General features: G+C 42.3%; 1 protein-coding gene across 3 annotated transcripts in view; it reads left to right on the plus strand.

Moving 5' to 3' along the window:
* cers6 (ceramide synthase 6) overlaps positions 1–12,742 on the plus strand; it is a 259,805-nt gene that overhangs the window by 93,750 nt on the left and 153,313 nt on the right. For all 3 annotated transcript variants that reach the window (XM_080199211.1, XM_080199209.1, XM_080199210.1), the window contains exon 3: positions 1,440–1,570. In XM_080199211.1, coding sequence (XP_080055337.1) covers positions 1,440–1,570 — 131 coding nt within the window. The remainder of the gene's footprint in view (positions 1–1,439; positions 1,571–12,742) is intronic.

Raw genomic sequence — 12,742 nt, forward strand, 5'->3', positions numbered from 1 at the left:
GTGTTCATAAAATCATAGAATTCCTATAGTGCAGAAGGAGGCCATTTAGCCCATCAAATCTATGCCGACCACAATCCCACCCAGACCCTATCCCCATAACCCCAAATATTTACCCTGCTAATCCCTCAGACACTAGGGTTAATTTAGCGTGGCCAATCAACCTAACCCGCACATCTTTGGACTGTTGGAGGAAACCGGAGCACCTGGAGGAAACCCATGCAGACACGAGGAGAATGTGCAAACTCCACACAGAAAGTGACCTGAGGCTGGAATTGAACCCAGGTCCCTGGCGCTGTGAAGCAGCAGTGCTAACCACTGTGCCACCATGCCACCCCAGTGTTCCGTTTATTCCAAACTGAGCAATACACGCCTCTGAAAGCAATAGTGTTAACACTGTGAGTTTTGGACTTTGGCTGACAATGACTGGATTACAGAAACATTCAATGACACTGCAGGACGCAAGATTGAGTGATATATTCCAGACAAATTGTTCGTGTATCTTGCCCTCTGAAGGCAGCAATCAGAAATCTAATCCAGCCCACGTGTGGTGCAAATAAACATTGACAACATTTTGTTTGGCTCGTCTTTGCTGTGCAAATACAACAATTTCACGCCATTCAATGCATTTCAATGGTGAGGCAGACAGCAAGGTGCCTTTTCTTTTGTAGTTAATGACAGAGTGGATTTTTGAGCTTAACACACATTATCACTTCACCTGAAATTGTTGTAGCATTTTCACATAGAAATTGGAGAGCACTGTTACTTTGACACCATTCTCTATTATAACACAAAGGGAAAATGCATTCTAAAAAGTGGTAAACAGCAGAGAACATAGAATATATTACTTCCACTTCTCCCTCATGATCTTCTCAATTCCACACATTTCAGTCCGAGGTTGCCATGACATTGCCAAAACCCACCCCAGAACAGCAGTGTTGATAATGCAGCCGGAAAATCCATTTTTACACTCCCAGCTGTGGAGTACACTCTTCTGGCTAGGATTCCAGTTATTTTTGAAATTTGCTGTTTTGATGGGATCCCTGTACTTTCTATCTCCACATAAAAAGCTGCAACATCATTTGAAGATGTACCACTTTTCTGCTGAATAACGTTTGATATTTGGAGTAATAAGCAGGATTGAGTCATGGTGAACAACTTATGGAAACAAAAGACCTTTCATTTTCATTTCAAGATCATGGACAAAGAAAGGGTTCTTTAGAATTCCATAATCAATTTGACTCATCTTCTATAAGGCCTTGATTAGAACTCATCTCTTAATCCTTCTAACATTTCCCTCAGTCTCGGTGCCTGTTTATTTGATGATACATCTGTGAAGCACATTGGGATGTTTCTTTGATGCTAGAGGTGCTAGATTAATGTAAGTTGTTATTGCTGCTGTTGAAGAAGAATTTCTTAATTGGCTGATTTATCTTTTTCAGCATCCGGATGAAAAGAGATTGGAGGGGCTTTCCAAACAACTGGATTGGGATGTCCGCACCATTCAGCGTTGGTTTCGGCAGCGAAGGAACCAGGAGAAGCCCAGCACCCTTACCAAATTCTGTGAGAGCATGTACGGATTTAATCTGTTGTGTTTTACTTAGGTAGAATTGAAGAGAGTTTATAATATGGCAGCATGAGAAGTAGGCTTCAGTTGCTGTGATTAAGCCTGCTTTAAGTGTTGGAAGTGGTCCCACACATTGCCAGCGTAGTTTTGATATTATTGTCGGGATATAAAGGGCAGGATCTTGAACCCACTCAATCCATCCAGACATGAACCTGTCATGGGGATTGTTCCAGGGGTATAAAAGTGAGTTTAGCCGCCAGAGGAGAGGGGCATGACTAGGCAGTGTCCTGTCAATGCCCCTGTCATTGTCCCCTTGGCACAGGTAGGCACCAAGACAACCTGGCAGCATCAATGTGGCAGTGGCAACCTGTGCCGAGGGGCAGTGCTAGGGTGCCTCATGGGGTGGGGGTGACTTATTTATATGTGGTGGTGGCTGGGAGCGGACATGGGAGATGAGGAAGTTGGAGATAGCCTTTTGGGTTGGGGAGGGAGGAGTGGGGGGGGTTGGCGGTGGGGGGCGGCGAGGGGAGGCAGGGGAACTACTGTGTGCTAACAGGATTGTGGGAAGTGTGGGCAAGGGGTCTGATGTTTGGGGAGAAGGGGGGATGCTGGCACTGACGGGTGGGGTGGGGGAGAGAGGTGCCAATTCTGATCACTGCTGGGGGGATTTCCTGAGACTTCCATGGTGGGTTGGGGGAGGAGGATGATTCATATTCTGATCGGGGCACCCTTTAAAGTGCTTTAAAGTAAACTTCATGGTGCCCTGGGATTGTGGGTGTGTTTAGATCCCTCTTTCCTGCATGATGTGGTGAAACTTGCCCAGCTGTTTTCTTTGACAAAGTGTGATATGATTCAGAGAGAAAACTGACCCACATGCTGTTTTTCTCACTAGAGCCAACACTCTGCCAAATTCTGGTATTGTATAAAAAGCAAAGGAGTACTCATGTTTCTCTGAATGCAGTGACGATCAAACCGACTTGACTTGAATTGTCAATGCAATAAACTAATGAAATCGGTTATAATTGCTTGGTAGTACTAAACTTAAGTATCCTTGATGAAAGAGACATTCTGTCAAAGCTTTTTGTCTTATACTCATCAGAACTGATGTAAGAGTGCCAGCTTTCAAATGAAACAAAGGTTTATACTGCATGCGTGGGAAAATAGAGCATTGAACATTACAGCACAGTACAGGCTCTTCGGCCCTTGATGTTGCGCCGACCAGTGGAACAAATCTAATGACCCTCTAACCTAAACTAATCCAATGTTATCCATATGCCTATCCACTGACAATTTGAATGCCCTTAAAGTTGGCGAGTCCACAACTGCTGCAGGCAGGGCATTCCACGCCCTTACTATCCACTGAGTAAAAAACCTACCTCTGATATCTGTCCTATAATTACAACCTGTCAATTTAAAGCTATGTCCCCTCGTGTTAGCCATCACCATCCGAGGGAAAAGACTCTCACTGTCCACCCTATCCAATCCTTTGATCATCTTGTATGCCTCAATTAGGTCACCTCTTAACATTCTCTCTAACGAAAATAACCTCAAGTCCCTCAGCCTTTCCTGATCAGACCTTCCCGCCATACCAGGCAACATCCTGGTAAACCTCCTCTGCACCCTTTCCAATGCTCCACATCTTTCTTATAATGCGGCGACCAGAACTGTACGCGATACTCCAAGTGCTGCCGCACCAGAGTTTTGTACAGCTGCAACATGACCCCACAGCTCTGAAATTCAGTCCCTCTACCAATAAAAGCTAACACACCGTACACCTTCTTAACAACCTTATCAATCTGGGTGCCAACTTTCAGGGATCTATGCACATGTACATCCTCACTGTCTACAACTCCTCTGACTTTGGTGTCATCAGCAAATTTACTAACCCATCCTTCTACACCCTCATCTAGGTCATTTATAAAAATGACAAACAGCAGTGGCCCCAAAACAGATCCCTGAGGTACACCACTTGTTACTGAACTCCAGGTTGAATATTTCCCATCAACTACCACCCTCTGTCTTCTATCAGCTAGCCAATTCCTGATCCATACTGCTAAATCATCCTCAATCCCATGCATCTGCACTTTCTGCAGTAGCCAGGTACTGATTGGTACTGAAAGGGTACTGATTGGGGGGCATATCAACATGATTGATTGAGGTGTTGCTATGAATAAACACCAGGGAAATATTGTGCCCCATGTTTCTGCTTATTCAAAGTAAGTGCAATATCTGGACATATTCTTTTTGCCTGTAGAGGACAGGTCCCTGTCTATGTTTGTACATAGCTTCTAGGGAGCCACATTGTGAGCCTAATTGATAATCTTAAATTGGTTGTTAATGAAATTCTTAGCATACTTGGATTTTTCAGCAAGTGCTGCTCAGTTGCAGAATTACAATTATCGGTAGCACAGTGGTTACCACTTGCTGCCTCACGGCTCCAGGGACCTTGGCTGAATTCCGGACTTGGTGAACTGTCTGTGTGGAGTTTGCACGTTCTTCCCATGTCTGTCTGGTTTTCTCCCACAGTTTAAAGATGTACGGGTCAGTTGCCCGTGATAAATTTACCCTTGGTGTCTGGGGGTTAGCAGGGTAACTAAGTGGGTTATGGGGATAGGGCCTGGGTGAGATTGTAGTTGGTGCAGACTCAATGGGCCGAATGGCCTTTTTCTTCACTGTAGGAATTCTATGATTCTATGATATTCTACATCTAACGTTAGCCATTGGCCAGAATTCTCCAGCCATTCATGCCCTGCCGCCACTTCCAGCAGGAACGGAGAATTTGGCACTCAGCCATATCTCCGTACGCTGCAGTGGGACTGGAGAATCCCAGCTGCAGGCGAGGTTGGAGAATCCGGCCCATTATGTTCTGAGCTTTGCAAGCAGAGGTTGGCTTAGTGTGGTCAGTACTAAAACAGTTGAAGGTACATGTTGTTTGATTTAATCACCAATTGTTGGACCATAGGAACTGACATTTCATTGCACCCTATCTTATCTATGACAGGTTGCAAACAGCATGAATTGGCCAATTGGCTAAACAAGTTGCTACAAGTAGTGAGATCTTGCTTCAGTTGTATTGGAGCTTGGTCAAATCGCATCTGGATTATTGTGTGGCCTTACTTTAGAAAGGATATTGCTGTCTTTGAGGGTGTGTAACAAAGGTTTACCAGAAGTGATCCCAAGATGGCAGAACTGCCTTATGAAGAGAAGTTTGACAAACTGGGCCTGGATTCTTCAGAGTTTTGAAGAATGAGAAGTGATTAGTCATTGAAACCTACAAAATACTTAAAGTTTAGACAGGGTAAATGCAGATAAAATACTTCCCTTGGTTGAAATTCCCTTGAATTTCAAAATAAGGGGCTATCATTTAGGATGGAGATGAGGAGAAATTTCTTTACACAGATGGTTGATGTATCTTTGGAATTCGTTACCCCACAGGGCTGCGGAAGCTCTGACATTGCACATGTTTAAAGCAGAGATCGATGGATTTCTGACTAACAATAACGTAAAGGGTTATGGGGATGGTGAGTATTAAAGAAATTGAAGTTTTGAATCAACTATGACTGTATGGCAGATCAGGTTCAACAGGCTGAATGGCCCTGTTTGCTGAACAATCTTGAGTTGCTAGGCATCACACTAACAACCAATTTAAGATTACCAGGTCGGGGCACTTGCTAGAATCATAATGTGTATATAGGAACCTATGCAGGCAAAAGAAATATGGCCACAAATTGCACCTTTCTGAATATATTAAAGCATGCGGGCAACAGCTCACCAGTGTACTTGCCATGACAAAGTCACAACGGATCAGAGCTGACTAGCCAACCGATCAACACCCCTTTTGTCACGTGTTTTCAATTGCTGCTTCCTTTGAGGATTGGTATTCTTGCAGCTATCCTGATGAGTACAAGATGAAAAGCTTTGACAGCATATGTTTTTTTTAGGAGCAGGTCATCTTATGCGGATCAGTATTTGTATAATCACCATGAAGCAAATAGCAGTCTGTGTGGATTCAGAAAGGGAAGATTGTACTGACCAACCCCTTTGGTTTTATCATAGAAATTGTATTCTGATCACTACAACCCTCCAATTCAATCCTTCTTCCCCAAAAAAAGCTTTTGAAAAGCACAAAAGGTAATTGTTTAAAAGGCAATGGGGGGAGGAAGGGGGTGGGGGGTAGAGGGGAAGCGATGCAAGTTTGTGGGGCTGGCCAGCTATCGGGAGGCCAGTAGTCAGTTCTACTGCACATGCGCCGATTTCCGTTCTAACAGATCGGCGCGTGCGCAGTGGCCCGCTCCGTGCTATGCTGATAGCCTCTCTAATGGGAATAGGCCACACCCCATGATTTTCAGGTGAACCTCCCTAAGGCAGTCTGCAGTGCTCAGAGTGTAGGAGACACATTTTGAAAATTTTGCTTAAAAAGTGGGAATTATGCCAGTTTTTACACGAATTCAGCACTTAGAATTATTTTGGGAGAATCCCAGTCAATAACTTATACTTAAAAGGTGGGCTAGAACTTTGAAATAGATGAGTAATTAATTAAAGGACAGTAAGTAGTAGGGATTTGTCACTGTTGGGCTGGGAGAGAAGTGCTAAATGAGATGTTTGACGGATGAATGTTAAGGCCTGTACTATTTTCTTATTTATAATAATGGCCAGGATTCTCTGGACCCATCATGGTGGGACTGCAGCAGGAAATTCAGCAGTCTCACCTCAAGTCCACTGACTTTGACTGTGTTCGGACAACCCCAGCTGGGCCAGAAAATCCCGAGCAATGACTTGGATTCAGAAACTTAATGCAAGCTGAGCAAATTTCATAGATTTCATGGAACCCTACAGTGCAGAAAGAGGCTCTTCGGCCCATCGAGTCTGCACCGACCACAATCCCACCCAGGCCCTACCACCATATCCCTACACATTTTACCCACACATCCCTCTAACCTAAGCATCCTAGTACACTAAGGGGCAATTTTAGCATGGCCAATCAACCTAACCCACAAATCTTTGGACTGTGGGAGGAAACCAGAGCACCCGGAGGAACCCCACACAGACACGAGGAGAATGTGCAAACTCCACACAGACAGTGACCCGAGTTGGGAATCGAACCCAGATCCCTGGAGCTGTGAAGCAGCAGTGCTAACCACTGTGCTACTGTGTTACCCTTGATCACCTACAATGCAAACTAACAGGGATCCCTGACTCTGTGGACAAATCTCAGAAACTATAAAATGAATTGGATAAAGAATAGTTAAAAAGTTTCACAAAAGATTAAAGTCCAACATGTTTATTTGGAATCCCTCACTTGATGAAGGAGCAGTGCTCCAAAAGCTTGTGATTCCAAATAAACCTGTTGGATTTTAACCTGGTGTTCTGAGACTGCCCACCCCAGTCCAACACCAGCATCTCCACATCATGGATAAAGTATGTCAGTTGATAGTCCAATAGTAGATGAAATTTAATGTGGATAACTGTGAAGCAGAGTGCTTTGGAAGAAGGAAAGGAGTCACAGTTAGTAAATTGGGAACCAGTAAATGAGTAGTTACCTGAAAGGTATGAAGTTCTTGCAGATGTTCAAGGTGTATAATTGTTGCAGGAAAAGGACCAACAAAGTAAATAAATTTGTTGAATTATATAACCAAAAAAAGTATACACACCAGCAGAAGTTATGTTCAAGCCCTGCAGTATTCTGTTGAGCTGAATTGAATTCTTGTTTAAAGTCAGTGAAACCCCAATGGTAGGGCAGGGATAAAAAACACCAGACAAATCAATACTGTCAGAGCGTTGAGAAATGAGGAAAGACTAGAAAACAAATTGACCTCTAAGTGTTGAAAGAAGGCAGCTGAGATGACTTTATAAAGACATACAATGCTAAATTGTGTAAAAGCGGTGGATCTGGAAGACTACTTCAGAGTACATTTCATGGATCACAAAAAGACAGGGACCTGAGTAGTCCCAGATCTGCACTATTGAGTTGGGGCTCCTGATCACCAGTGCTCTGTAGCATTTGGAGGAGGGCTGTTTGGAGTATAAACACTAGCAGACTCTAGTTGGGCAAATAGCTTGTTACTGTTCTGTACACTCAGTGTAATTAATCTCACCATATTTGTTAGCCTTTTTGTAATACGGGAGGACAGTCCAAGCAGTGAGTGCAGTATTTAAAAGCCAAGTTTGAATGAAGATTTCAGCAGAGGTCGGACAGAGTAGCAGGTACATAGGTAAGTCCTTGGCTGAACAAATTGACTGTTCTGAAGGTGCGCTGGTAGTCTTCAGAAAAAGATTGTTAAAGGACATTGCAAAATGTTACAGATAAGGAGTACAAGGTTCAAAAAGACTTTCAAAACATCCAGAATGAAATTTACCAAATAGTTTCTACAGAAGACATAAAAAAAAACCACATGGAATAAGATGACACAACTTTCATTGACAGAGCAGTGCCCCAGTGTTCATTGAATCAGCAATAGCAACGTAAACACACTAGCCACTTTCTCTTTTCTTTCCTGATCAACGTTACCTTCCATATTTAGAATCACACAACATTCTATTAAAGAATTGTAATAACTTGGGAGCTTACAGGGTTCTGCACCACCTACCCGAAGAGCAATTTCTTTCATACAAATGTTTAAAGCATTGTTCCCTCTTTAACATGATAGGAATGTAAAAGCAGGAATAGCCCATCAAGCCTGCTGTGCCATTCAATATAATCATGCATCTTTTCCCACACTATTCCCATAGCCCTTAATGTCATTGGAATTTAGAAACCCATCAGTCTCTATTTAAACATACTGAATGATTGAGCCACCACAGCCCTCTGGGGGAGAGAATATCAAAGATTCACGACTCTCTAATGTTCTAATCATCTCAGTCCTAATTAGTTATCCTCTTATTTTGAAATTGTGTCTCCTGGCTCTAGACTCCCCAGTAAGAAGTTTTACAACACCAGGTTAAAGTCCAACAAGTTTATTTGATAGTAAACCCACAAGTTTTCAGAATGCTGTTCCTTCATCAGGTGAGTGGAAAGTTCTGCTCAGATACAGGGCATATAAAGGTACATACATTTTACAGAATACTGAATAGAATGCGAGCCTTTACAGCGAATCTGCTATTCAAGTCTTAAAGATGCAGACAATGTGAGTGGAGATAGCATTAAGCATAGGTTGAAGAGGTGTGTATTGTCTCCAGACAGGACAGTAAGTGAGATGTTGCAAGTTCAGGCAAGTCATGGGGGTTACAGATAGTGTGACATGAACCCAAGATCCCAGTTGAGGCTGTCCTCATGTGCGGAACTTGGCTATTAATCTCTGCTCAACGACTCTGCGCTGTCGTATGTCCTGAAGGCTACCTTGGAGAATGCTTACCCGAAGATCAGAGACCGAATGCCCATGATTGCAGAAGTGCTTGCCAACAGGAAGGGAACAGACTTGCCTGGTGATTGTCGAGCGGTGTTCATTCATCCGTTCTAATCAATATTCTGTAAACTGTGTGTGTCTTTATCTGCCCTGTTTATGATCAGAACTTTCCACTCACCTGACGAAGGAACAACACTCTGAAAGCTTGTGGGTTTACTATCAAATAAACTTGTTGGACTTTAACTTGGTGTTGTGAGACTTCTTACTGTGTTTACCCCAGTCCAATGCTGGCATCTCCACATTTAGACTCCCCAACCAAAGGAATCACCTTACCTGCATCTATTAAGTGTTTCATAAATTTCAATGAGATCACCTCTCATTCTTCGAAGTTCCAGAGAGTATAGGCTCAGTTACTGCGGTTTCTCTTCATAGGACAGTCCCACCATCCCAGGAACAAGTCTGGTCAACTTTTGTTGCCCTCCCTCTGTGGCAATAGTATCCCACCAATGATAAGGGGACCAAAACTGTACACAGGCAGGTGTGACCAAAATTCTATACGAAGCAAGACTCAAAAAATCTAAAGAATAAAATCCCTTACATCAGTTGTCTGATGTCACCTGGGAGACAATGCACTCCTGAATCACTATTGCAGGACAAACATGCACAACGTCCATAAGATACAGGCAGTGGAACAGGGTACCCCCAAGATTGAAGAACTCACCCCCAATGAAGCAGGACCTTGAACTATACTTTAACCATGGAAGATGTTGAGATTGCTGGCTCAGTGTCCATATGTGGTTAGTGGGTACACATTAACTTCATACGTGCCTTGTACCATCAACATCCCTGGATGCACATGTATGCACATTTGATCAACTATCAGGAGAGTGAGGAGCCTCTACCATTTGCAAAATAGCGCAGATCTTTCTCATTGCAGCAGGGAGGTGCAGTCCACTGTTATAGAGCAATCTAACATATTCTATAGCAAGTATGTGGACACTTCCCAATTTCAGTATGTAATTTACCAAGGTAGGAAACCAACACTGAAGTGAATGATCAGCTATGATCATACTGAATGGCAAAACAGGCTCAATGGGCAGAGCATCAGAAAATTTAAGCTCCCTTCCCAAGGACTAATCACACACCCATCCCACAACCTGGAACCAGATTAGCTTCAGGGCTAAACATGGAGAGGCTATTCCATGTTGCACAATACTAACAAAAACTTGGTGTTGTTACAACTTAACTGTGACACCTCATCTTCCTTCTCATAGCACCCTTAACCAGAGAACCCTGCTCTGTCACATGCACTGTTTTCCTCCAGATCTGTATACCAATATATGATCCTCACTGCATTCATTTACACACTTAGCAAAGTGCTTTGGGGGAGCAATTCTCCCATCTTGCTGCGCTGATTGTTTAGCGCAGTGGGATGGGAGATTTCAGCAGGGCTTAATTAGCGCGATCCATGCTGGACGTCTGGTGCTGTCAGCTCTGTGAACACAGTGAACTCCCACTGAAAAAAACCAACGTGAATTATTCCAGTTTCCCCGTGAATTCGACACTTAGAATTTCTTTGGGAGGATTCCCCCATAATCTGTAGATATAGTGATGGAAAATATTTATTACATACAGATAATCATCTTGGCATATATGAAGTTATATATGCTATTTGAAAAATGCTTGAAGTTGCCAGTATGAAAAGGAAATATTCAAGCCTACTTGTGGTATTGTCATGTCACATGATTTATGGATCCTTAGAATGTGTTTTAGAGACTTGAAGTTTGTTCTATTTTTGGTACCTGAAGTGGAGTGAAGGGTTAACGTAATGAATAACAAATTCTGAAATTGTTGTTAGCCTAATAATTTTTGTCAGTCCAGACAGGGTGTAAGCCAAGCCAGAGGCATCATACCATTACTCACATAGCAATTTAAACTTGGCATTGGAAATGGGTAAGCGTGAGCTGATAACAAATGTACATTCCAATCATACAGATCTGAAGCAATGTGTTATGTAGTTCAGATTGATGTACTTTTTTGCCCAGTGATATATAATTTTTTTTATGGATGAAGTGTGGTGGAGAAATTGTAGTTTTGGGAGCTGCAGTCCAAATATGACACAAACATATTTTATGATTGATTTGGCTTCGTTGCTTACTGCAATCTAGCTGTTCAGGTCTACAGTACTCTAAAACCTTCATCTGATAAAGGCTCTGTATGTAATAGTCAGCAGAATATCCTTACATGGCCTTTATATTTGAGCAGTTAATTAGAATAAAGTCAGGTATTTTCAGCAGTCCTATTTTGCATTGTGTGGCTTGTGGGGTTTTCACGAAGGACTTTGAATGCACCTTTTTCATTAATTTATTGAAAATATCCCTTAACTGGCAATCCTTAAGAGAGGACGGTGTAAAAGCCCTTTTGCCCTAACGTTATGAATTATTCAGTCAATAAATTAAATTACTTAAAATGAACTGCTGACTTTCACAAGCAAGTTTACCTTGAAATCATTTCAAAAGTACATTAATATGAATAATTAGTAAATTGAAAAGCAGCTTTAGAAAATGAAATTAGTTGCAGTCAGTTAAGATTTCTATTGGGAGTCTGATGCATCACTTCTGTGCTTATATAAATTACCACAAAGCATTGCTCTATGTTTTGAATTTATTCCTGAACAGTAGCAGATGACTAATCCATGAAAATAATTTATAGGTTGACAGTCATTTTCGTAATGTCTTAAACGAGGATATTTGGCCTTTCCGAGGCTCCCCTCGTGGATCACTACCCCTCCATACTGGGTTTCCTAAATTACAACAGCGATCAAAAGTACTTCATTGAATCTAAAGCACTTAGATGTTTCCTGAGGACATGAAAGGTACTACATAAATATGTACATACCCATTTCTTTGCTCAGAACCATTTTGCAAATGTTTCACTTCATTGGCAGTTACATAGCTGGTCTCATTTAGAAAAAAATGGTATTTCATTGCTGACTAATTTATCTTCTGGAAACTTCTGACACCAAATTATTGTATCTAAAGTGGTTCATGTATCTGTTGCCCATTCCCTGCAGCTCCGGTTGAGATGACTGGGAACCTTAAATCATTTTTAATTCATTTACGGGATGTGGGTGTCACTGGCTACACCAGCATTTATTGCCCATCCTTATTTGCCCTTGAGAAGTGGTGATGAGCTATCTTCTTGAACTGCTGCAGTCCCTGAAGTATAGGTACACCCACAAAGCCTTTAGGGCTATGTTTTGCACTATTGGCTGTAATGAATAGAAAGCATATGTTTCATTTGACAAGCATTTAATTTATTTTTATTTGCCTACCTAATAACAGTGTAGGCAGCAATTATTGTTTTCTCACATAACTATAGTGAAAGCACTTCAGAAAGTGATTCATTGGTTACGTAGTGCTTTGGAACATTCAGAGAATATGAAGGGTCCTTATCATCTACAAATTTTAGAGACCAGGATGCGTTATAAGAGATACTCATCAACTCTTTTGGCAGATGGGAACAAGATGGCAGAAGAATTAAAAATGCCATCCCTTACCACAACCACCTTCATTTCCACTGATATTCAAGTTGGCACCCCAATGCTAAATCTTTCCTGGCCTTCCTCTTGGATCGCCTCCTCATCCCAGTCCTTCAGGTAAATTGGTCTGGTTTACCTAAAGGCCTGGGAGGGAGAGGCGATCCACGAGTTGGGCCCCATAGTCTAGATTGGCTGAGCCTCAAGCTGCTTCTAATGGGTGAGTGTACTGACTTCTTTCCATCCAGTGGAAGCAAACGCTTGTAAATATACAGCATAGATCTATTTAAGATCATG

The sequence above is a fragment of the Carcharhinus amblyrhynchos genome, chromosome 11 (assembly GCF_965287045.1).
Source record: "Carcharhinus amblyrhynchos chromosome 11, sCarAmb.v2.hapA, whole genome shotgun sequence".
In the NCBI taxonomy this organism is placed as follows: Eukaryota; Metazoa; Chordata; class Chondrichthyes; order Carcharhiniformes; family Carcharhinidae; genus Carcharhinus; species Carcharhinus amblyrhynchos.